Here is a 27,388-nt window from a genome sequence, read left to right as displayed (position 1 = left end):
TTATTTTGGAACTGAGAATTATTAACTCGATCCTTTACATGTTTAAGGAGTTCAGGTATGAATGTTGAAACTAAGTTTTGAGGCTGGGACATGAATCATTGAGCTAAGGTTGGAAAGTGATATTTTTTTATTTTCATAAAAATGATGATAAATGCTCAGCTGAAACAAGAATAACACATAAATAAAGTTTTTTTTCAATTTTATCAAATTTGATGGTTTCCATAGCAACTAAATACAATACACTTTATACGGACTAAAAATGCACTAATTTAAACAAAATATACAACTTTTTCAGCTTTGAAAAGAACAAAAAGCTGAAGCATATGGTATCTTATAAGTTATCATTGCTTAATCATTTATTTTATAAATAAAATTAAAAAAAAAAAATTAAGTGAACAATTATTTTTTCTGTTGCTATGGTTACATAAAACTTACAACTTTTTGATAATAATAAAAATATGCGAAAAACACCATTTTTCCTATGCCAATTAAAAAAAATCGCAACAGTTAATTTGAAGTTCTTTCTTATTCCCTGTTCATTTATAGTATAATAATTTATTTTAAAAAAAAAAAATGGGTAGCAAATGATTAAAATTTTTTTTTTAGCATTGGTGAAAATTTAAAAAAATCAAAAAAAAAAAATCTTATTTTCCAGAATAGACTTTAAAATACTGGTGTTTTATTATACCACGAGAATTAACATATATATAAACAACACTTAATATGTTTCACACATAATCAGATTCAAAATATCAATATTTTGAAGAAAAATGTTGCATAGCAACCAAATAAAGGCCATAGCAACGTATTTCATTATTACTTTTTATCAAGTGTTGAGAACAGAATATCTTTTTTTATGATTAAAGATGGGTATATAATTGTTTACCAATGTCAATTATTGCTGGCTGTACCTTATTCATTAAACATTTTTTAAAAAGTGCTAAAAAGGTTAAAAAAATCTTGGAGCGATAAAATTTAATAAAAAGTAAGAAGAATTTTGAATTTTGCAACACAAAGCTAAGCCAGATCATTTATATTTCTATCATTCTAACCAAGACAACTTTGATATAGGTTAATAAATCAAATTGTATTGACAACCTTATATGACAAATTAGAAAAGTGAGGATTTTTCAGCTTACAACAGTTGTAATAATTTACTGAATGACAAACACATACTCATAATCCCATTTCTCCATTCCAGAACATAACCATTGTGAGAAACATGTTTCATGCAAGAAGCAATCCATGCTTACCCTTCCTGAGCACCATAGATGCCTAACTTTAACTTTGAACTTAAAAAGTCAATGAACCATGTCTGAAGGTGTCGGGTCATATAGTTTCATGGATACTATAGTATATATATACATGTCAATGGTTATTCAACTACATACCAAACATCATAGGTTTTCTTACAATATAAACTTATCATAAACTTAAACCATGGACATAATTCAGTCAGTAAGCCATGACAGAGTTTTTTAACATAAAATTAACATAGAATATTTATGATGTACCTTATCAAAAGACATGAATTCATAACAATAAATACATTTACACTTTAAGCAAGATTTGAATTGCAGCAGATCAAGTTTACGAGCCTATTCCATCTACGCCAGTGACTTACAACCTTACGACTTTTCACAGTGCGCCAGAGGGTTGCATCCTGTTCTGCAAATCATGTTTTGCTTATTGAATGATTTTTCCCCCAAAAGTTAAAGACACCAAAATAATAATGATGGAAAGACAGAGAGGGATCTAACAATAAATATCATCTTTTTTATCTTATAATAATACAGAAATATTTAAAAACAGGCTATTTTCTATATACCAATTGGAACCCAAAAGAGTTTAAGAAAGACAATTAAACAGAAATACCATAATTGAGCATAGACTACAAATTGAATAATATAAGAAAGTTAGTGGTAAAGTTAGTTCCTGGCCAACACTTGTAACTCTTCCAATGTCTCTGCAGCTATTCCAGCTTCCATATCTTCTTCATCATAAGAATTGCATGCTGTTTTTCTTTTCTCTAAAACAAGTCTACTAAAATATGAAGCAATCTGAGTAGCTGATAAAAATTCATCTTTGGAAAAAAATCTTTTTCCAAGGCTGCTTTTAGCACTTCTCATTTCTAGAGAAACCTCTTCTGGGTCACACTTATGTCCAGTTCTTTCTCCCTTTGAAAATTTTTCCTTCAAGAAAGAAATTTGTGTGGTCGTGAATTTTTTTACAGTTCGTCTTTGTTTTAGACCCCATCCTTCACACAATTTGCAGGAATTTTCACGTTCTGTAGTTTCGTGGCAACAGCTAGGTAAAACAACCAATTTCTGTTCAATTTTACTAGCATATTGTATCTTAGACTTATCAATTAAAGATGAAACCATTGGTTTTATTCTATGAGAACCAACATCCAAATGTCTGACCAAATTACCATACTTGCTAAACGTTGATAGACAATTTGGTTCTGAACAGGTAAACAGGTTGCTCCCAATATCATCAATCTCTTCCTCAATATCAACATCTGATTGATCTACTGCAATATTTGATGCTTCATTTCTGCATTCTTGAACTATAACACCTTGCCTGGCTGTTCTGGATGGAATTGAACTAAGGTGGCCAGCAAAAGCTTCTACGACTGTAATATTACTGCAACTCAACAACTGCAGCTTTAGTGATGAATTGGTAAGAAACTTTCCCTCCCCTATGCCATACTGTCTGAACACCCTTATACCTGTTTGTTGGTAGGCAAAGTTGTTCAGAGTTGTAATATTATTAATTTGAGATTTGATCTCTTTCTTGTTACAGCTCTCTGGAGGTAGTGCAACAACCACAGCTACATTTCTTAAACTGCATACCTGAAGTGCTTTCTTAAAATCAGCTGCAGTGCACACATCATGTCCTTCATTCACATATTTTCTAATTGCTGATTTTATGTGTGCAGCCCTCCTGTCACAGATAGATTTTCCTCCCTGAGGATCAGCAAAATCCATTTGCACAACTTTAATGTTTTCTTCGCCGTTGATAAGTGCTATTTCACTGACTGCCAAAAAACCATGGAAACATCCAGCATTGTCTGACCTTATGTAAGCCTTTTTGAGGGAAGGATTCATTTGTTGAAATTGTTGGAGAGTGTTTCTTAGTACAGCATTTGATGTTCTTGCATCTTGGGAAGCATTATCAAAGACATGGATAATAGTTTGCATTTTTAGGTCATCCGTATCAGAAGTATGATATGATCCTACACTAACATGCCAATTTAACCCTCTTTTGCCAAACCATTTAGACTGAGACTCTCTATAGCGCATGGGCAGGAATTTCATAGCCCAGTCTCTCTCTACCAAAACTTCATCTTTTGATAATTTATGCAGAATTTCACTTCTTGCTGTGTCCTGGTTATAGGATCTCAGGAGGTGTTTCTTCCACTCTTGGACGGCCTTTATACTCTGAAATATAAAATATTATACAGGTACATGAATATTAGTAAATATGTGAAATGGTGCATTTATTTATATAAGTTAAAGTTCGGTTTAGAGCTGTAATTTCAAAAGGAGTTTATTATTTATAATGCTCTTTTATTGTAAAATAAGAACACTATTTGATGGTTCTCACATAGGTGTAAGAAAAATGCTTGCTTGTAGCTAATTTGAAATTAGATTCATTTATATTTCTAGTGATTGACATTATTACTTTCTTTCTTTTTGTAATGAATGTATCATTTTGTAATTCACTGTGTTTCATGGGGATATTAAGGTATATGTATTACAAAAAAAATGTTGATGATAGATAACCTAATTTGTTTGATCTCTTGCACTATGTGAATTCAGTATTTCCCTTTACTTGACGTGTAATACAGTATGTTTTCATTTAATACAGTTACTCAGTTCTTTTTTTTGGAATTTGACTTTTAGATGAAGAAAAACAATGATATCGCAGCATTATTTCATACCAGTTTTATCTTATCCTGGTATTAAGATTTCTTGCTACATTGAAGACCTGTTGGTGACCTTCTGCTATTGCTTTTTTCTATGGTCGGGTTGTTGTCTCTTTGACACGTTCCCCATTTCCATTCTCAATTTTATTAAGATGGACTTTTGTGTAATAAACATTTACCCTCATTCATATTTTTTTTTCATTATGATATATGCAGTATAGATATACATATACAGATGAATACTCTGCCAACTATTATTAATGAACAAGTGTGGACACAAACCAGCATGAATAGTATCCACCATTCTAAGACTATAACATGGCAATAAATAGTTCCTAAGGATTGACAATTTATTCTACCAAAACAAAATTGGAACTTGATGTAGCAGTTGTCATATTTAAACTATATTATATACCAAATATAAAATCAAAATCTTTAAACATGATGAAAAAAAGTGTCAAAGACTGATTACGTTTTTTAGTTTCCTAATTTCCTAAGTCCAAGAACCATAACTTTGCAAAAATCATCAGACCACAACAGAATTGGAACTTTATCTGTAATTTGTAATGGTTAAACTATACACCAACTATAAAATCAATATATTCAAGAATGACATAAAACTAGAGGCTCTAAAGAGCCTGTGTCGCTCACCTTGGTCTATGTGAATATTCAACAAAGGACACATGGATTCATGACAAAATTGTGTTTATAGTGATTGTGATGTTTTTGTAGATCTTACTTTACTGAACATTCTTGCTGTGTACAATAATCCCTATCTATAATGATTGGATTCAGTGGAAAATGTTAGTAAAAATTTACAAATTTTATGAAAATTGTTAAAAATTGACTATAAAGGGCAATAACTCCTTAGGGGGTCAATCGACAATTTTGGTCATGTTGACTTATTTTTGGATCTTACTTTGCTGTAAATTATTGCTGTTTACAGTTTAACTCTATCTATAATAATATTCAAGATAATAACAAAAACCAGCAAAATTTCCGTAAAAATTACCAATGCAGGGACAGCAACCTAACAACCAGTTGTCCACTTCATCTGAAAATGTTAGAGCAGATAGATCTTGACCTGATAAACCATATCAACCCCTAGCAGATTTGCTCTTAATGCTTCGGTTTTTGAGTTATAAGCCAAAAACTGCATTTTACCCATATGTTCTATTTTTAGTAATGGCAGCCATGGCGGTCAGTTGGCCGGGTCACTGGACACAAATTTTAATCTAAATACCCCAATGAGGATTGTGGCCAAGTAAAGTTTAATTTGGCCCAGTAGTTTTAGAGGAGAAGATTTTTGTAAAAGATAACTAAGATTTACGAAAAATGGTTAAAAGTTGACTATAAAGGGCAATAACTCCTAAAGGGATCAACTGACCATTTTGGTCCTGTTGACTTATTTGTGAATCTTACTTTGCTGAACATTTTTGCAGTTTACAGTTTATCTCTATCTATAATAATATTCAAGATAATAACCAAAAACAGCAAAATTCCTTAAAATTACCAATTAAGGGGCAGCAACCTAACAACCAGTTGTCCAATTCATCTGAAAATTTCAGGGCAGATAGATCTTTAACTGATAATCAATTAAACTGATGTCAGATTTGCTCTAAATGCTTTGGTTTTTGAGTTATAAACCAAAAACTACGTTTTACCCCTATGTTCTATTTTTAGCCATGGTGGCCATCTTGGTTCGATTGCCGGGGTTCGATGGCCGGGTCACCGGACACAATTTTTAAAAATAAATACCCCAATGATGATTGTGGCCAAGTTTGGTTTTATTTGGCCCAGTAGTTTCAGAGGAGAAGATTTTTGTAAAAGTTAACGAAGACGGACGACATACGCCAAGTGATGAGAAAAGCTCACTTGGCCCTTCAGGCCAGGTGAGCTAAAAATGTGGAAAACTGATTTATCAGACAGACAGGATGAAATCCCTAAGTCCACTTCAGCTTCAACGGTAAGGGGCTTTATGGGTATTTGGGAGATATCAGCAAATATACAATGGGATTTTTTACCTGTTCAACCATGTATATGGTGTCATCTTCTTGATCAGCTGACTCATATAATACTTCATCTGATGATTTCTCTATTTTTACCAGGGTTTCTGTTAAGTCATCACATTTCTTACACACTTGGTTGTGCTCATGTTGACAAGAAGCAGAATATTCTTTTGATTGATCTGATAAGGCAAAGTTACAACAATGGTCTGCAGTTTCAGATTCTTTGGAAATATGCAACTGAAAAGAATAAAAAAGTTCATGTTATAATTATCTTCATTTTTGTTGCAACTGAGAGGAAAGTCTGGAAGTTAAGAAAGAGTTTCTTGAATGTGTAGCTACTCGGTATTGTTAGCACAGTTGTGTTTAAGAGTTGCTGGTCTACAATGTCCTCAAATATTGGAGAATTTTTTTTTTATAGAATTCAGAAATTCATTTTTTTTAATGGAAAATTTAGATGTGCATAATATTCTCATTTTGTTTTTACATTGATACACAACATGACATTTCTTTGAAATAATAAGTTAATTACCTTGTATTCTATTTTGAAGTACTGCTTCCCCAAGGTTAAGGATTTCTGGATAGACTCTTGCCATAGTGCTCCCTTCCCCAGTTTTCCAAGTAATTCTGCAACTTTTTTTAGATCTTCAAATGCTTTGGCTCCATCAGCAGCATAGTTGTCCAACCCCTTCATGCACTTTCTAATGTTTGGTTCAACTGCCTCCATTATTCTCAAATAGGATCTTGAACTTGCTGTGGCATCAAAATGTGTGTCTTTACAATAGGATTCATATTGTTCAATAACACGGGTTCTTACACTGTTCAATATTATTTTTGGCACATGAAACACTTCCCCTGATGAAATCTTGAGATGTGTCTCTCCATATGGTGCATCTGTCATTATGGATGGACTCATAATGAAGTCCATGAAATGGCTTATCTGCTCATCTGTCAAACCCTCTCGACTATATGATGTTTTACTAACAGGTTGTCCAGTACCAATCATTGAAGAATGTTTTCTGGCTGTGGTGTACTTGTATTTTGACAAGTCAGGAATAAATTCCTTAATTGCTTTCAAGGAGTAATTTCCCCCAAACAGAGATAAAATCTGTCTTTGTGTTCCCCAATCTGTGGCTTGGTTATATGCAGCAGATAAAACTTCAAGCATATTATTGTCATCTGATTGTGTTGAAGACAATCTTTGTAGCACAGCATTTGATAAAGAAGACACTTGTCCAGGAGCAATAACATTCAAAACTTCTTGAAAGATTGAAGTTGCTGTATTTGTGTGATTTCTTCTAGTGCGCTCAGACGCTTCCTCCCAATTACACTGTAGCTGGCTGACTGGGTCTAGACCACAAACAGTCAAAAAATAATCCAGGGCTTTTCTTTTTAAGTCATTTTCAGGCACAGACTCTTGGCTGTCAGGCCGCCAAACACTACCCTGAGATTCATCATCTGTAAAATCTGTCTGGGAAAATTCCTACAAAGAATATGTTTATATCAAATTTAATAAAAAATCTTGCACTGATTATAAATATTTAAAAAAATTAAGTGTTATAACATTTAGTGCTGAACTTAAAATTTGATCGAGGTATAGCCAATATACACATTTAATGAATTTATACCTATGAGAGTGTTAACGAGGTAATTTTCCATAATATTAATATTTCCAAGCAGGCAACTCTTTTTAAAAAAAGTTCATTTTAGAACTTGTCCGAGATAATGCTGATATTAACCTTTAGTACTAGTATAAGTTATATACAAAAAACCTCACAGGAATTCCTCCTTTGGGAGCACTTACAAAACTGGACATCCAGTATTTCTATGTCCCCGCAAAAGTGCAAGGAGGATTAAAAATAACATTAGATGTGAGTTTCCATCTGATGATTTAAGCCTTTTTCAACTGACTTTTATAGTTCGTTCTTATGTTGTACTGTTATACCACTGTCCCAGGTTAGGGGAGGGTTGGGATCCAGCTAACATGTTTAACCCCGCCACATTATTTATGTATGTGCCTGTCCCAAGTCAGGAGCCTGTAATTCAGTGGTTGTCGTTTGTTTATTTGTTACATTTATTTGTTTCTCGTCCATTTTTTTACATAAAAATTTAGTTTTATCGTTTGAATTGTTTTAAATTGTCTTATCGAGGCCTTTTATAGTTGGCTATGCGTTATAGGCTTTGCTCATTGTTGAAGGCCGTATGTTTACCTATAGTTGTTAATGTCTGTGTCATTTTGGTCTTTTGTGGATAATTGTCTCATTGGCAATCATACCACATCTTTCTTTTTTTATATTTCCATGGAAAACATATGTTGCCAAGAAGTGACAAGTTTCAACAGGAAGTTGAAAGGCAATGAAATAAATGCACACACTATAACACAATGTTAAAGCTTTAAGCCATATATAAAGATTGTGCCCAATGTTATGTTGATGAGAAAAGTGTGACAAAAGTTTTTGCGACTCCATCGATGAAGACACTGACGCAGGCAACATATAAATCACTAACAACGGATGATAGAGTAAATAAGTCATATATATCATCTTGAATATAATGTAACAATATCAATGTGTTTTAGTTTTAAACTTACTGTAATTTCAGTTGTCTCACTTTCTTTTACTGATTCATTTTCTACAAATTTGTCAAATTCTGCAAGGTAACCAGGACTGCTGCATTCCACTTTCTGCTTGTTTTTCACATACATTTCTTTCTATAAAAAAAGAGATTTGTTGTTATTTTATTTTATTCTTAAATTAAAAACAAATAGAAACGAGAATAACACAATGAGGGTAATTAAACCAGTCTTGTTTTTTCTTTTTTTGTGTCACACCATTTTTTAATCTATAACCATGACAGTGGAATTTGCTAATATCAAACTTTACCTTCATTGTTCCATCAGTAACAATATGTTAAATTCAAAAAGCTTTTATGAAAAATATAAGCAACAGTTCAAAGGTTATCATTATACATAGACACTGGACCAGAGCTGCTGGCTTACCAACTAACCTGCCTGTGTGCCATACAATACATACAACCAAAATATAAATTGCATGATCTTTTTTTGAAAATCTAGTTAAAAAATTAAAGATTCTATAAGATATTTTTTTTTTAATGAGCTCTATGCAAAATATTTGCCATTTTTAATTTTCTGCAAAAAAATCTCTCAACACTTCCATACCAAAATTTAAATGACAGCAAAGTTGACAAAATAATTCATCAAAATTAAACTAAAGTCAGAGAATGGAAGCCAATTTTGGGATATTCATAAGAACATATACATACAGACAGACATGGGTAAAACATAATGCCCCATTAACATAGCGGCGGAGGCATAACAATCAGATTTGAAATAGAAAGCTTCACAATAGGTGCTGACCTTTTGTACCCCACTTTATATAATAAATGGAGACTGTGACACAGATGATGCCCTCGTTCAGATATAATACCATTGAGAGGCATACAATTAAGGATTGGTAAAGGTAACACCAACCAAATTGGAACTTGATCTATGTTTTGAGGTTATAAGCATTATGTATAAGTTCTATAATTTTTGTTTGAGGAAAATTTAAGTAAGAGAATGGAAATCATTTGGGGAATGACATACAAATGTACAGACAGATAAGGCTTATGCATATTACCTGTTTATCAACAAGTGTTGCATAAAAACATAAAAGCTCTGTCAAATATGACTTGATATATACATGTACATTATAAACAGCTGACTTACTGTAATTTCATATCTCTCACTTTCTTCTACTGATTGTGATTCTTCCATAAGATAGTCTAGTTGATCTGCTAGGTAAAACTGACTGTGCAACTCCATATTTGTCTCTAGATCTCTTTCAATACAAGTTTCATTCTGGAAAAAAAATCAATCAATTCTAATCTGGCTGCATCATTTAAATATGTATATATATGGAAAATAACTGAATCTACTATGTTTTTGGAAATCATATAAAAATGAGTATACCCAGTAACCCTATCAATATTTATATTATGATACAAGGACCAAAACTGGAAGGTATTGTACTAGACTGCTCATCCATAATTTTTTTTTTCTTCTTCGTTTTGGCCTTTTGGCCAAGTTGGAGTTTGAACACCGCCAATATAAGGATTTCCTGATGTGGCTTGATTGTAGATCAATTGTTATGATGAAGTCTCGATAATAATAATTTGGTAAATATAGAAAACATTTTGTTTATATATATAATTTGAAAGCAATTTGTAAGGGATTTGCTTCTTTAAAATCAGTAAATGGTTTCAGAAATTTTTTTGTGATTTTAACTTGAACTAGCTGGCATGATCAGTAACTGCTGCGAGTACTCTCAGATCTGTGCTAATTCTTTTTGTTGTTGGGATATACAAGTACCCAGCCACGTCCACTGTGACTGTGTGTTTTTTTTTTAGATTTATTTCTATTTGTATTCATCTGATGAGTTAAGCTTTTTCCAACTGATTTATTATAGTTCGTTCCTATGTTATACTGCTACACCCCTGTGTCTCAAGTCAGGGGTTGGGTTGGGATCCAGCTAACATATTTAACCCCACCACATTATGTATGTATGTGCATATCCCAAGTCAGGAGCCTGAAATTCAGTGGTTGCCGTTTGCTGTGTTACATATTTAATTTTCGTTAATGTTTTTGGTAGATTAATTAGGCCGTTAGTTTTCTCGTTTTAATTGTTTTACATTTGTCATTTCAGGGCCTTTTACAGCTGACTATGCAGTATGGGCTTTGCTTATTGTTAAAGACTGTATGGTGACCTTTAGTTGTTAATTTCTGTGTCATTTGATCTCTTTTGAAGAGTCATTGGCAATCACACCATATCTTCTTTTTTATATTTTTATAATTGATTCTTACATTCAGCTGGCATTCATAATCTTTATTATCCTTTGTTTCATGGTCCTTTAATTCTTTCACTATTTCTTTCCGACAAAAAGTACACACCCCTGTAAGCAAAATGTAAAAAAAAACTTTACTTTATATTGAAGTGGAGGATGTCATAACTGTTCATGACTAAAAATCATTCAAAGCATGATAGGTCAAAAACATACAAATAATGTACAGCATGGGTTACATGTAGTTACAATTTATTATGTTGTTTGGATTTGGAAGAACTAGTTATTTGGTTTATATGATTGATTGATGTTGTTTTAATGTATTATCAGGGAAAGTAAATCCTGACATGATTACAGAGTGAAAAGTGAGGCCCCACATGGGGGGGGGGGGGTTCCCATAATCACATTCATCATTAACTATTTCTTTAAACTCAAGAGTCTGTAATAAAAAAATCATGTAAAATTTGGTTTAGTAATCAAATAATCAGTAACAAATGGCCAAATAATCACATTTATAATCAATAACCCCATGAGGATCGAGGTTCAAAGGTTTGTTATTCATAGTTTGAATATTGGTTCATTGGACTTATTCTTTTAAAATAGATTGCTACCTGATCCAATCTGTATTAATTGGTGTCTTTGTTTCCACAGATAAAGGGACTGACACAAAGCAATAGTTCCTTTCAAAAGAGGTTTCTTTCTATTTTGTGTTTCCTTTCCCCTTGAACAATATTTCAGCATGCATAATTGACTGCTTCTCCATCCTAAGCCTAATCTGTACCTATGGTTTGGACAAATTGTGCATTGCTCTGTTGGTATATCAAACAATCCTCCACGATATTTTAATAAGTCAGCTTCATTATTGACATCTTTAAAGTTTATATGAAAACGTCTGCAGTGAGATTCAATGGATTTGTTGCATGATATAAGAGGTAGAACTTTGTTACAATCAGCTTTAGCATTTGACTCACAAAATATATTATTAACACTAGTAAATTCTCCAAAGCTACAGCATAAAGGATTTCCACCTGCAAAAAAATAGAATCATTTATCAATAAAGTTCAGGGCTTTCCATTGAAGCCGGTAGCCGGCGGAAATCCGCCGTTTACGGTGGCTTCAAGTGCCGGCTACTTCACTGACAAAAATATAAATTCAAAAAGAAAAAAATATCTTTTTCAAATGTTTACACTTTACAGGCAGCCGAGAGACGTATTGTCGCAAAGTCGCGGTCACGATAAACAAGGATGAAAAGTCAGTGTTTACCTTGGGCTAAATATAGTTCACATGAATTCAGGTCACTGATTGGTTGTCTATTTAAAGTCAGAATGCATCGTTTCTTTTCAAAGATAACAAGAGAGACGTTCCGGTGGCCATTGAAGGATAACAATAGAGACGTTCCGATGGTCATTAACTCGTTGGCTTTTTTGGGCTTTTAAAACGTGAAGACAATCAGATTAGGATGACAATCTTATGTTATGGAATAATATCAGTCAAATTAAAGAAAGTGTAGTAGATCATATTGTTCAGAATCTGGAAAACAGTCTCTTTTGAAGTTCATTTTCAAAGCCCACGTGGTGTTCAGAGAATCAAGGTCAAAAACGAAAGTAGAATATTGTCGACTCGACCTCAAATAAATAACATTTCCAAATGATTTATGTATCCGACTTATTGAATAGTTTACAAAAAAAAAGAGAAAATCAGGGGATATATCATTTTCTGTCAATGCTTGAGAAATAATTGTATGGTTTAAATACGCGTATTACAGTCTTTAGAGAGAAAAGGGGGGTCATTTGTTTACAAATGCACGTAGTTATGCAAAATAAATCGATCAAGATTTTTTTAACAAACCGGATTATTATATGAATAAATCTCCTTTAAAAGTAAATGAATTTTAAGCATAAGGTAATGAAAATAAAAAAAAATAACATAAAAAAAAAAAATGAAATTTCTTTGAGATTTTTTTTTCTTTCTTTAATTTCATACATAAAAAATGGTCATTTGAAAGATGAAATTAGGTGCCAGAAGATTGCGAGAATGCAGGATTTTGCTCTATTTATATCAGAGCTTCTGGGGGCCTTGAGCGGCCCCCAGACCCCCTGCCGTAAGGCACCAAGCTGTAAGCTTGGTGGGCGTCCGGCTTCGCCGAACGCATGTTACAGCCGCCTATAATTTTAATTCAGCCTTCTACTTCAATTTCAATGGAAAGCCCTGAAAGTTAGAAAAAATCAATAGTGAAATATCGCTTTTACAGCAAACATATCTAACACATGTCTTAGGCCTAAATCAATTTATTGTTTGTTTCCCCAATCCCGACCCTGCCAAGCCAGGTGTGGGTAGGTAGGTAAAAAAAACAAAAAATTTTCAAAAAGCCTGAATATTATTGGATGATTTTGCAGGCCCGAAAATCAGAAATGAATAAAATAATATTTGACTTATTTTTGACAATAAAATTTCATGAGTAGGATCACTTTTGAAGGGTCGGTAGGGATTGGGGAAACAAACAATATTTTGCTTTAGGCCTTATATCAAAAGTTTAATTTATTTTCCAAAACCAAAAAAATATTTCTGACCTCAAAATTGAAATGACTGTAAAAGGTCTATTATCATAAATAACATACAAAAAATAAAATAATTCCCATGACCATATTTTTAAGTTATTGGATGGATAATTGTTTAAAAAAAGTACAGTGGCAGGTTAAAGTAAATGCATATTCAGGAAAAGAAAATGATATTATGCATATTCAGTGACTCTTATTTGCACAAAACTCTAACATTGAACTGGACTTGTTAGAGCCAAAACTTTAAAATTGGGAAATTTAAGCAAGAATGTCCAAAATCGAACCTTTTTCTGGAAATTCACGCATCAAATTCAAATTTGAAGTTATATTGAATAACTGCCCCTCCCCCTTTTTGTATGTATGTGCCTGTACCAAGTCAAGAGCCATTAATTCAGTGGTTGTTGTTTGTTTATGTGTTACATATTTGTTTTTCGCTCATTTTTTTATATAAATATAAGGCCATTAGTTGTCTAGTTTGAATTGTTTTACATTGTCATATAGGGGCCTTATATAACTGACTAGTCACTACGTGGTATGTGCTTTGCTCATTGTTGAATACCGTATGGTTACCTGTTATTGTAATTTCTATTTCATTTTGGTCTCTTAAAGAAAGTAATGTCTCATTGGCAATCATACCACATCTTCTTTTTTATACATGTAGGACTCAGAGGTGTGATGGGGAAGCATAGTGCAATGGTGTTGCTGTTGTGCTTTGGTCTGACGTTTTCAAATACAACATTAAATAACACTTTCAAAAACAATTTTAATAACTTCACCTTCTTGAAATAAAACTAAAGGATTGGTAGGTAGGAATAGAAGATTTTTTGATTAAGGAAAGAATTCAAATAAATGTTTTGTAAATAGATTAGACCGTTGGTTTTCTGGTTTGAATTGTGTTCCACTGGTCATTTAGGGATCCTCATATAGCACGCTTTTTGGTGTGAGCTAATTCTCAGTGTCAAAGGCCGATCTATAATTGTTTCCTTTTTATACATTGTGACTTGGGTGGAGCTAAACGATGAATTTACACAGACCTTCAAAACAAAAATTGTTTACTGTTTATCTAAATATTCAAGTCAATATTTCTTGCGCCTGTCCCAAGTCAGGAGCCTCTGGCCTTTGTTAGTCTTGTATTATTTTAATTTTAGTTTCTTGTGTACAATTTGGAAATTAGTATGGCGTTCATTTAATATCACTGAACTAGTATATTTTTGTTAAGGGGCCAGCCAAAGTACGCCTCCGGGTGCAGGAATTTGAATTTCTCGCTACATTGAAGACCTGTTGGAGACCTTCCGCTGTTGTTTTTTCTATGGTCAGGTTGTTGTCTCTGTGACACATTCCCCATTTCCATTCTCAATTTCAAATATGCTCCATTTAAACTTTTAAATAAAAATTGGTATACTTTTTTTTACTTAATAATTCTGCGTCCAAAACAAATTAAAATTTTAAAGTTCATAATTTGACCCTAATAAAATATTCCATAGATTTCCCGAATGCATGACTAGCATGCTAACCACTGCACCATCAAATTAAATGTTTTTTTTTTACATGATTGACTATTGCATTTTACATTTGTATATCTGATGGACACAGTCAAATTATTTTTTTATTTTTTTCGCGACAACTTCACAAGTCGAAAACAATTTTTTTCTTTCAATTTTAGCATTACATATAGTGGCAGCTGAGGGTGAAACAAACAATTTTTTTCTCAGAATCAAAAACAAATTATTTTTTTCTCCAAAAACTGGAAACAAACCCATAGCCCCCCCCCCCCCCCCCCCCAGAAAATCAAATGGTTGCTGCCTAAATATGCAGCAACTTTTGATTTAATATTTTATTAAAGGATGTGATTTAAACATGTTGGCTCCTGTAGAAATTGTGACGCACACTCAACATATAATAAACCATTGCAAGAACACTTCGAGTTTGATAGGTCTGTAGGTGACATGTTTCAAGGGGAAATATTGTTCCTATATATTGAACATGATAACAACATATATATCACATTTTTTTTCAGTAGAAGTATAAAATGCCGAGGACCCTTTCAACTGCAGTCCAGCCCTTTTAAGGAATTAACTTTTCTGTTTCAGTTCTAAATAATAACTTGCATGATGCCAACCCTACAGGAACGTACGCACACAGCTTATATTGCCAGTGTATAGTTTACACTTTGATTTGAAATTTCTGCCTCTGTTGTAACTATATATATAATATTCAACATGTTCAAATATTAGATATATATATATATCAACGTGTGTTGTGTTTTATATTTATAAAAATGGCTAAATTATGGATGATTTTTTATAGGCATGTGTTGTGTTTTAAATTAAAAATTGCCAAATATGAATACTTTATTAAACAGTATACATGTATTGTAGTATGTGTTTTATGCCGTGTCCACAAATGAAGACAATGTTTAAAGACTGCAAACTGAATATACATGTACACCATGTACACTCCAAGTGGGATTGCAGTACCTGTTACATACATGTACAATAACACCTTTAGTGTCTCTTAAAGTATTTTTACATGCTTTGTAAAGGGACAAACATTTGATATTCTAGGGGGAAGGAGAGAGAGGGGACAGAAATTATTAAAACAAGAAAGTGTCCTCAGTACAGGAATGCCCCACTCGCACTCTCATTTTCTATGTTCATTGGACCGTGAAATTGGAGTAAAATCTCTAATTTGGCATTAAAATTAGAAAGATCATATCACAGGGAACATTTGTACCAAGTTTGAAGTCGATTGGACTTCAACTTCATCAAAAACTACCTTGACCAAAAACTTTAACCTGAGGCGGGACAGACGGACGGACGAACGGACGCACAAACCAGAAAACATAATGCCCCTCTACTATCGTAGGTGGGGCATAATAACTTGTCCTGGAAAAAGCTGAAAATAAGTAAATCAGCCCGGCTCAGGAAATAATAAATAATATTAATAATCTTTTCTCTATAGATACTACAGGAAAACTCTGGATTAAGTTGTATAAGGGGTTGAAAATGGGAAAGCAGATCTCCTTAGAGGGTTTTTCAGGGGCCCAGGCCCCCTCCCCTATTGAGGAAAAAAATTGGCTGATTAAATATAATAATATAGCGAATCATTGAAGCATGACTGGAGTGGCCCCCTTTTAGGCAGTCAGTGGGCCCCCTCTTATGAAAGTTCCTGGATCAGCCACTGAAATGAATAGTTGCACATAAAAAAAAACCAAAAAAACTGCTTTATAGCAAAAGTGATATTATACACATCCAGAAAAATTCTGCCCTGCATTTGTACTCATCTTGCGAGAAAATGTAAACGAGTCTGACTAAATTAATGGCCAAATGAATAAGAAAACTTAAAAAATTTCTACATCTTTTGGTAATTATTTTATAGAACTGGGTCATGACCACAGGAAGGTAGACTATCCATATTTATATATTCTATGGATAGAAACAAGTGCCTGTGGTCTTAACTTGAAGTAACATTTTTGTATTTGCAATATTTTTTTCAAGAATGTCAATTTCAGTTGAAAATGACAGGACAATTTATGGTTGGGAACTTACTGTACTATCTTTATCTTTATGGAAATTGAAAAGTAATTTTTATCCTCCAGTCAACCCAGTAAGGCAGTATATATCCAGATATTTTATGGCAAAACAGCTTGTGATTTGGACAGTGCTCATATTTTTTATTTGTACCTAGAAAACTGAATGGTTGCAGTGTGGTGGTTAATATTTTTCAAATTACCTGATTGTTGTGCCATAATTGTTGTTCATATTGTATGTACAGTATCTAATTGCTGCACAAATCTTGTAAATCGTCTGCAATCCTCAAATCAATGTTGTTGTCTGCTGTACAGGAAGTGTGTAAGGGAGATAATCGAGTATCTCAGTTGTCAGGGGAGATAATCAAAAACATGTTCCAACTGCATTTCATTCAAATTTTCAGCTTTCCGTAACTGTCCTTTTAGTCATTTGCTACCCGATTTTCTTTTATTTATTTTTCAACTAGCATGTCTGCTTGTTGTTAAATGTATAACTTCAATGATAATATGTTGCGCTTTTGAAAAAATGAATGTTGAACATTAATTAAATTTATCGATCAAAAGGGGCAATAAATTACACAAACCACTCAAATATCCTTTGACAAAATGTTATAATTATTATTTCTATAATTTTTCCTTGATTTATTAACTTTTTACTTCAGTATAAACATTTTCTTTAATTTTTAAGCGTTTATTACGTTGTAAAATGTGTATAATATGTCAAAGTACAAAACAGTCATTGGTTATATATGGGTCCCAGGTTAAGGGTCCTAATACACACAATAAAAACGGATTTCAACAACAAAAAATGTTTTTTTGCCTTATACACGATGAATGCATGAAAATATCACCATTTGAAGAAATTCTATATTTTTCTATTTTCCATTTTTTTGCTGAAAAGCTCAATGATTCATGTCCCAGCCTCTTAATTAAATGATTTGAGAATGAATGCAAATAATGTAATTCTATTCTTTTATTCACAATATAAATTTATATGTGGGTTTTGGCTTAGATTCTGACCATTGAATGCTAGTAGGCATATTTACATGTGACTTTTATTTTTGTTGTTACAAACATTTTATGTAAATCAATCATGCCAATGGTATCTAATTTTGTGCACTTCATGGCCATGGGTCCTGTAATTTGTGAAATAAAATTATTTTAATTTATTTCATAGGATTTTGGCTTCAATAATGTCCCCCTCCCCAACTTATACTGAAAATCGAGTTGCACTTGACACTTGTTTCATTTATTATGCAGGATACCTATAATCGATTTAAGAGGATATATATATAGGGGCAGATATATTACTGAAAGATGAAACGTAGGCTCCCAACCACCTTTAATTGCCATGAGAATGACGACTTGATATTATTTTACATTTTGCTACCTCGTCCGTTTGTGTACCTTCGAAATATATCACTATGGTGACTCTTTAAAATAATGTGTCGGTATTGTGTTAAGCATTATGTGGAGTAATCGAAAGATACCAAAGATGCAATCGTGTAATCCTGTTCTCCCCAAATACACTTTCGTACCCGTTACGTAACACCTCACACTTTCGACCCACAGGTCCGTTCGAACCCTATACGTTCGCACACAATTTGAATTCAAATAACAGTTGAAGTATTATAGAGGGTCTGGACGGGGTTAATTGATTAAAGAATAAAGCCCTTAATAAATGAAGAATAGAGAATAACAGGCCAAGAAAATTGATTAGAAACATTTGTGGTATAACTTTTGAAGATTAGAGAAAAAAAGGGGTGAAAATTAAAGGTCTACAGAATAACAGGCCCCATCAAGACCCTCATTAATTAGTTTCAAATAATCCTGACTTAATAATTTTATTTGATTATCAAAAATTATAAAATATTAAAAAAATGAAGATTAGAGAATAACGGGCAAAAAATGATGATTAGAGAAATTTGTGGTCTAATTTTTTGAAGATTACAGAAAATAGGGGGTTATATTTTTGAAGAAAAGAGAAAAAAGGGGTGAAAATTAAATGTTTACAGAATTATAGACACGACCCCCCCCCCCCCCCAAATCAAGACCCTCATTAATATAGTTAAATAGTTTCAAATAAAGTTACGCCTGATTTACAAATCGGGGGCATTATTATGATAATTATTTAGTAGTAAATAGTTTCAAATAAAGTAAAGCCTGATTTAAAAATCGGGGGTATTATATAATAATTTTTTTATTTGATTATTAAAATTGATAAACTATTGATTATGTCACTGGGTATACATTTGTATTGGCGTGACGGATTATTACCTCCCCTGTAAAAACTGAAAACTAGATCGAATGTCACTTTATTTTATACAATGGAAAATATTTTAATAGCAGTTTTCTTTTAACAAAAACAAGATTATTATTGTGAACTTTATTCAACTCCAGAATGCCTTTATTTTAAAACCATGAACAAAAATCCCAACTTACTTTTAGCAATTTCACTCATCTTATATACAATATATACTTTATTATTTATAGTGATCTAGAGTATAACCGACTTGAAGACTCACAATCAAATTAAACGTAAAAGCAACATAATGAATGTGTTTTTTACCATTCATGAATAAAACTAATAAGTGAAATAGTAAGTTCAATCTATTATTAAAAATCCATGCAAGTACATACCTCTGAAAAAGCTACTGTGATGATAACTGTCCTGGCAGCGGCTGCTTGTTTAACGTCTACTACTAAGTATTTCTTGTTGAAGTCTCTCTGTAAAACTAAGCAGTCTTTATCTGACGAAAACCACCAAAGTTTCTGCTGACTAGTTGAAGACTGTGATGCCATTGTAGAGTAGTATATGTTAATTAATCGAACGCAAAATATAAATGAACCGTAATGTGTATTTTTTTCTACCATATATATACCCATTGTACTATAAATTGTTAAAACAACAAGGATGACATGCTGGAAATTGTAATGAAAAGGGAGGTACCATTCTTTGTGGCAAAGACAACAAAAACCACTTTGTGCTGATGTTTTTAGCTGCTCTTGTGAAGGCAGAGGTATTCAAGAAGGTAAGTCTAGAACATAATATGAAATATCCCATTTTATTATCCCTTGAAAATGTATTATTAAAATTTGTTGAATTTTAAGTTAGACAGCTGCCCACATTATGAATAGAAAGTTGAAGTGAAAGTGAATCTATTGTTACATTAATTTGCAATATAAACATAAAATTAAAAAAAAGAAAAAGACACGTAAGCGGATACTTTAACAATAGAAATGCTTATCTAGATTGACATTTATTGAGGGAGTTTTTATTTGATAGGTTTAACAGCTAAAATAACTATTATTGAAAAGAAATGAACTCAGAAGCTGCAAAAAGAGGAGAGCAAAACATTTCTGAAATGGTTTTCATTTGAAAGTTACAAACATGTCCACATTGAACAATCCAAAGGTCTTACAGTTGATCATGACTGTTGCTAAATATTTTACCTAGTCTTCTGGTTGAAAGACTGATAGTAAAGATTTTATTTTTTGTGTTTGTAATGTTATATAAAAAAAAATGATATGATTGCCAATGAGACAACTATCCACAAAAGACCAAACTGACACAAACATTAACTTATTTTGCGAGGTTTTTTTTATTGGACAAAGTATATCAGCATCTTTTAAATATATAAAATTTTTGTTGTAGATTAAACTTTCTTTTTTGATGGTGGGACACACACATGAGGATGTGGACCAACTGTTTAGTAGAGTCAGTACCAAGTTGTGTCAAGAGAACGCACCAACGCTTCCAGAACTCCATGCAAGGATAAGGGAAGCATCCACACCTTCACCCATTGTTAGTCACCTCAACAGCATTTTCAATTTCAAGGAAAAACTCATCAATCTTAACAGATGTGACGGAATTAAAGCTACACATATATTTAAATTTGTAAAGGATGGTCCCATTGTTAAGATGTCAATAAAAGACTGGCCTTTGGAGTATGAGCAGTACAGAACAGTGAACTTAGAGAACATTCCCACCTTACAGGTATATAAATATATGTCATTTGTGACTAATAGAATTTTAGTGTAAATATCATTGATGCAGAAACCCATCAACACATAATAATATCTACATAAAAATCATTGATATAAATATTTTTTTCTTGTGAATGTTGAATGTCCCTCTGGTACCTTTTGTCCCTCTTTTAAAGACTTTCTTCTGATTTTTTTGGATCAAATAATTAAAGGTATCCATTTATGAATTGATAATAAGGAGATATGTTATGATAACAAATAAGACCTTCTATTTATAAAAAGGTATATACAGCCATTGCCAATGGGATAAATACACAGTTTTTTAGGTACACTTTCATGTTTTTCAACTGATATGATTGAAATGTGTTGTCTCATTTTGCAAAATATAGACTTCATCATTTTTATATATGTGTACTGTGTCTGAAAAAAAGTCTTTTATAGTTGCTGTTTTATTCACTAATTCACTCTTAATCTTAAAGGGGCACTAGCTGTCAAATTCATGTTCCCTGATTCTAATCAAATTCTCATGTTTGAATTATAACAATGTAAAATATTTATCCAACTATTAAAAGTCTAAATAAAACAATAATCAAGGCACAAGCATGAAAAGACTTAGCTTAGTTACATGTGTATTTGAGTCTAGACACTAGACACCATCTAATTATTTATTGCGTTTTGACCTCTATAGTCAGTTGTGACCTCTATAGTCATCGGATGACCATATAAGATGTAAACATAAATATAGATATAAATAGATTAAGCATTTATCTGTATTATAATGTGTATTAGTGGATAGAATCAGTCAATCATATGATTTACCTTTGTTTCTCTTGCAAGTGAATAATTCATAATCAATGTTTTTTGGCTTTTTTAACAAAATTGAACCTTATTGAGGGGGGGCAAGGGGGGTCCCAATAACAGCAAAACAGCAAATTGATTTGGCTCATAACAGATAACAAGGAATTAAAATGGACAAAAACAGATAACAGTAAATGAAATATTAAAATAATTCGGTCTTTGACAAATCAGTATTTCTTATTACGGATATAATCCTTTGTAATGCATTCCATTTTTTATGACTATGTTTTTAGAATTAATTTATGTATCTAGAATGTGTATAAATTACTACTCCATATATTATACTATCGGACCACAGATGAATTATCATGTTGTGATTGGTTAAACGCCGTCACGTGGTTACCCCCTATGAGACCGTATGGGGTTAGTAACTTTCATATGGGGTTCATGACGCCGTAATGGCGACGTCATCTTTAAAATGTTGTTGTGTTTCATTGTTTATTTTTTAACAAAACGCCGCAGAAAAAGTCCAGCGTCCGATAAATTCGTTATTCGGTTAACTACCGACCCCCTACGGATCCATAGAGAGTGAATAAAATTCATAGGGGACTCGGCCTCCGGCCTCAACCCCTATGGATTTTACTAACCCTCTATGGATCCGTATGGGGTCAGTAGCGAACCATATAACTTATAATATTTTTTATACGCTCGTTTACGGAACGTATTATGGTATACTGTTGTCCGTCTGTTGTCAACATGTCGGACATTAACTCAAAAACTCTTTAACCATTTGCATTAAACTTTGGGAAATTGGTTATATCTATTGACGTGAGCTCCCTTTTTTTTCTTTTTTTTTTTTTTTTTTATAAATTTTAGATTTTAAGTTTCTTGGTATTGGTTTTTTTTTCAGTTTTCTGATAATATCTCAAAAATGCTTTCACAAAGCAAGGAATTTTGGTAAATTGTTTATATCAATTAACATGAGGTAATTTTCAATTTTTATAAATTTTAGATTTTACGTTTCCGAGTTAACGGGTTTTATTAATTAAAAAGGGGTGATTTTCCAGTTTTCAGACATTAACACAAAAATGTTTTCAGCAGTTCTCATGAAACGTTGATGTATTGTTTATATATATTGACTGAAGCTCCCTTTGTTGCTAATCAAAAAAGTGACCTAAAAGAGTTTGAATATTCTGACTTTTTCTAAATGACCATTTAATGAGGTGTATGAATTTTTGCAAAGTGGTATATAGGGTAGAAAAATAAAAAGCACCAATTATAAGCAGGCAATTTATCAAGTACTTCGAACGAATTTTGACACTCTAAAAGCAATTTATTCCACTATTTTCAAAGGCCTTATTTGAACAATTTTTTATCAGCTGAGATTTTTGATTGTACCAAGTGTACTAGTAAGTAGAATACATAGTTTAGTAGGGAAACAATGGCTTGAAACGAAATAAATCTTTGTTTGTAATGAGTTATGTGCGGACCCAAGTACATGGTTGGAACTTTCATTGTACAATTCATTTGGTTCTGCTTTGAAAAGAATCACAGAGCTGAGTCTATGTACCATATTATATAAAAGGTTAAGTGGTTGTTTGGACCTAGTCCTTAATTGAGATCCTTGTCAGATATTCCTGGCCATATGTTTTCCTTTTTGTCATATTAAGAATTGTTTTAATTTAATATGTTCGTACGGAAAACAAGGAACATTATTCTCATACAAAAAATTAAGATAATTCTAAATACACATTCATAAAAAAAATGGAATTTATTACAAAGGATAATCATAAGATATACTTGAATTGTCCTGAACCTCACTTCTGTGATGGGTATATGTTAATGGAATCCTTCTCTGAATACGGGGCAAACATATTAGTAGTGGTAGACCCCAATGGCCAATGATCTTCAATTTTTACCGAATCATTGACTGTCAAAAAAAATGCTAACATTCCTATTTCCAATAACAGTTAACAGCAAATACATTATCACAATAACAGATAACAAAAAAACTAAAAGCCCAATAACAGCTAACAAAGAATAAGACAATAACAGCTAACAGCAAATATATTTTCAAAATAACAGATAACAAAGAATTAAATTGCCCCATAACAGCATAACAGTTAAACCCCTTGCCCCCCCTCCTTATTGGCTACTGAAAATGAAGAATTATTTCACTATTTGTATTTCATAACTGATTGAGCAAAAACAATATTATATTAGGTTTTTCATATATCTGGTAGTTAGTGCCCCTTTAAAACCTTTTTAATAAGGCTGGATACTTATTTCAGGAAATTTGCACATCCTTAAACCCTGTGAGGAAAAATCCAAAAATTGATTCAGTCACTGCAGCAATGGTTAGGGATCTGCCAAAATGGAAGCAAGCAGGACGTTTAACCAGGGATCAGCACACATGGTGGCAGGAATACCTTGAAGTATTAAACGCAGATGATCCAGCACTCCCATCAGTACCATTACCAACCTCCTTACCAAAGTTTCAGATTCCTGCAGTAGAAAGGCCATCTAGGGCACTGGATCCCAACATTTTGGAAGCCATCAATAGACATATTGTAAGAAAAGATAATTTATTTTGTGAATTTGAAAGACCTCAATATTTTTTGGTATTAAGGTGGTACCCAACACCTTTATTAAAATTTATTTGGCTTGTTTAATTTTCTGAAAATTTTGACAAAGTATTTTCTTTGACCACCCTTTGACAAAAATAAAAAATAATCTAAAAATTGGAAGCAACCATTTTATCAGAAAATTTACAGTGGTTATACAGCAGTTTGACAAACACTTAATGCGATCATTGAAAAGCCTAATATTCCAGTAACAGCACACTGTAATTAAAATGTTTACCTGATTTTACAGAGTTATCTCCCTGTAGTGTTTAAGTACCACCTTAATGGCATCATTTTTTGGTTACTGTTTTACTAGGCCTTTTGAAACAACACTGATAATTAACTCATGTATGTGTATTCGCATTCCTGAATCAATGTGTTGTTCGGTCGCTCGTTGAATATTTTTCTCATTTTGAATTCTTCAATTAGTTATTCTATAAGTATTACTTACTGTCAATTCAAATAATTTTGCCATTTATTTATAAATGTGTTAATTGCAAAATAATTGATATTGAAAATTTAAATACATTTTAAACTAAGAAAGCTTTACTTATATGCAGAATTTTCTAACATTGCAAAAGTGAATCTGTTTATCAAATGCATGCAAATATTTCAAATGTTATAGTTAGTATTTGAAAGATTTAATTTGTACCAAGTCAGGAATATAACAGTTGTTATCCATTCGTTTGATGTGTTTGGACTTTTGATTTTGCCTTTTGATTTTTGATTTTCCTTTTTGAATTTTCCTCGGAGTTCAGTATTTTTCTGTTTTTACTTTATGCTTACAAATTGCAATTGAAGCATTGTAGACTTCTTAAATGAAATTATTTTACGCAGATTTATATTTGTAACAGAATTTGTAGAATAATGCTGTAATTTAAGTTTTAAATGTCATTATTTTTCTACTTTAATCTTGACAAATATTTTATCGATTTTCATAATGGGAACAATCTTTATTTATGAAATTTGTTATTGGGATTTGAAAGAAAAGTGTTATCAGTAAACAAAAAGCCATAAAATAAAGGGATGCAGCAAAGTCAAAGTTATTTTATGATATCACTGTGCTTTAATTACAGTTTTGCAACAATTTATGCATTTAAATTTAGTAGAAATATTTAAATTATTTATATATGTTTATTTCAGATCCAGGTAGTGAGGCCAAGAAGACGTTAAATCCAGGATTTAAAACCAAGAACACCAGTCATCCTAAATATTTCTTTGTGTTTTGTATGCCCACAAGTTTGAACTTTGAACTGGTATTTCGCACTAAACTTGTACTTTTTTTATACAACCAGAAAAATTTGTTTGGGTTGGTATGATATTGTCGTCTGCTGCTTCATTGTCATCTTAAGACACATTCTGCTTTCAGACAATTATTTAAGTTTGAGTGAAAGAATGTCCATGAAATTTTTTGAATTTACAAGAAGCAAGAAGGTTAAATTGTTTTAAGTGTATTGATGTCTCTTAAAGTGTTCTACAAGGTTCTATGCTTCAAAGGGAAGTCTGGAATTGAGGCCGGGATTGATGGTTTTGCCTTAAAAAAAATAATTCCTATTCATTTTTATCAATATTTTTCTAATAACAAATATTTTGAGAAGTTTCAAGAAAAAATCTCCAAATGCACAGTTTTATGAAAGAGACTTTTAAGATCTTAAACCACATTTATTTAGTGTCAAAAATTAGTCACAATCTGAATTTGGAATTTTCAAGCTGGAATATTGTGTTGAAATTTGTCCAAACTATTCAGGGTTTGACCTCTGGTGTTGTATCAGGCTGTGCTCGGCAAAGCATTTTATTTTATTATGTTTTATGTTCTTTGCTTTATTATTTTAATGTTGGATAATTGTATATAGCTATTAATTTAAACAAATATCAATCTGTGTTGTGCATGTTTGTGACATACATGTGGAAATACTGCATCTAGTTGAAAAAATTATAAAATGTTTCCTAAAATAACCTCTTTCCTATAATTGACTTATTTAAGGAAAGGAAGTGAGAAAAAGTGTGCAAGTCTCCAGACTAGATTTGAATAGTCATCAACTATATAAAGAGACATTTTAATATCTTTTCATAAGAAAACTGATTATCATTTATTTGTTGTGAATGGTACTATCTAACCTTTGTTGAAAACAACAACACATTTTCTTTTGTTTATTTAGTTGATGAAGTATAGATAATCAGCAAAACACTAAAATTAAAAACTTTTTTTTATTCATTTTATATTATGTTATGTTTATGACATTAGATATATTATTGCTGCATGTTAATGCTTATGACCTGAAATATATTATTGCTGTATGTTTATGCTTATGACATTAGATATATTATTGCTGTATGTTAATGCTTATGACATTAGATATATTATTGCTGTATGTTTATGCTTATGACATTAGATATATTATTGCTGTATGTTGATTGTCTTTTGCTTATGACATAAGATATATAATATTGCTGCATGTTTATGCTCATGACCTTAGATTTATATTATTGCTGTATGTTTATTGTCACTTGCTTATGACCTTAGATATATTATTTGTGCAGGTTTAATGACACTTGCTTAAGTTATTTTATTGCTGTTTGTTTAATTTTCTGTTTTTGTTTCATACATTTTACTTGATGGTGTTATCTCAGTGAAAGATTAAATATTAAAACACAAGTGCCTTATTTTTTATACCAATGGTAATGTTTTCTCTTTTTGAAAATCATATTCTCAAATGTACATAACTTAAATTAATAGTGTTGAAATTAAGTAAGGATATGGTATGTGATTGCCAATGAGACAACTAAAAACCAGAGATAAAGGTATTTTCATCCATAGGTGACTGTACAGCCGTCAACAATGAGCAAGACCTATCAAGATTTAAATGTCTGCATGAAAAAAACACAAAAACATTCAAATGGATAAACATAGGACACTGTGTGAAAACCATACATGCAAAACTATAATACTGAAAAATCAGAAATTATTGCTAGCAATTGTAAGTGTGATTTTTCTCAATTTCAGACCTAAACACTTTTTTTAGTGCAAAATTTAGAATAATTCTGTTTAGTTCATAAAATATTTCAATATGCAAGTGTATATTATTGTGATTATAACCCTATCACTATTTTCCCAA

At 32.0% G+C, this 27,388-nt stretch overlaps 2 protein-coding genes and 1 long non-coding RNA gene across 3 annotated transcripts in view; 2 read left to right on the top strand and 1 right to left on the bottom strand.

Annotated features, from left to right (window-relative positions):
- LOC143082443 (short-chain collagen C4-like) overlaps nt 1–27,388 on the top strand; it is a 50,502-nt gene that overhangs the window by 20,006 nt on the left and 3,108 nt on the right. The gene's annotated exons all lie outside the window — the stretch shown is intronic.
- LOC143084065 (uncharacterized) lies at nt 89–11,797 on the bottom strand. Its single transcript, XM_076260482.1, has 7 exons — nt 11,388–11,797; nt 10,799–10,887; nt 9,665–9,796; nt 8,528–8,647; nt 6,470–7,420; nt 5,956–6,177; nt 89–3,443 (listed from the first exon to the last, which is right to left on the bottom strand). The coding sequence occupies exons 1-7, from the start codon at nt 11,515–11,517 to the stop codon at nt 1,929–1,931; spliced, it is 3,159 nt and encodes a 1,052-aa protein (XP_076116597.1). The 5' UTR covers nt 11,518–11,797; the 3' UTR covers nt 89–1,928.
- Nucleotides 19,826–24,213, top strand: LOC143084428 (uncharacterized). The gene is made up of 3 exons (XR_012981072.1): nt 19,826–19,895; nt 20,519–20,860; nt 23,940–24,213. It is a non-coding gene; the product is annotated as an uncharacterized LOC143084428 (long non-coding RNA).

This window comes from Mytilus galloprovincialis, chromosome 7 (assembly GCF_965363235.1).
Source record: "Mytilus galloprovincialis chromosome 7, xbMytGall1.hap1.1, whole genome shotgun sequence".
Classification (NCBI taxonomy): Eukaryota; Metazoa; Mollusca; class Bivalvia; order Mytilida; family Mytilidae; genus Mytilus; species Mytilus galloprovincialis.
This window is presented reverse-complemented; position numbering and strand designations above follow the sequence as displayed.

Excerpts from the sequence above, each read along its gene's own strand:
- LOC143084065 (XM_076260482.1), bottom strand. The coding sequence starts at position 11,517 with ATGCTGAAATATTGTTCAAGGGGAAAGGAAACACAAAATAGAAAGAAA. Across the intron at positions 9,797-10,798 it reads ATTATGAATGCCAGCTGAAT|AATGAAACTTGTATTGAAAG; the intron begins GTAAGAATCAAT and ends TTTTTTTTCCAG. Across the intron at positions 7,421-8,527 it reads GTGAGACAACTGAAATTACA|GAATTTTCCCAGACAGATTT; the intron begins GTAAGTTTAAAA and ends TATTCTTTGTAG.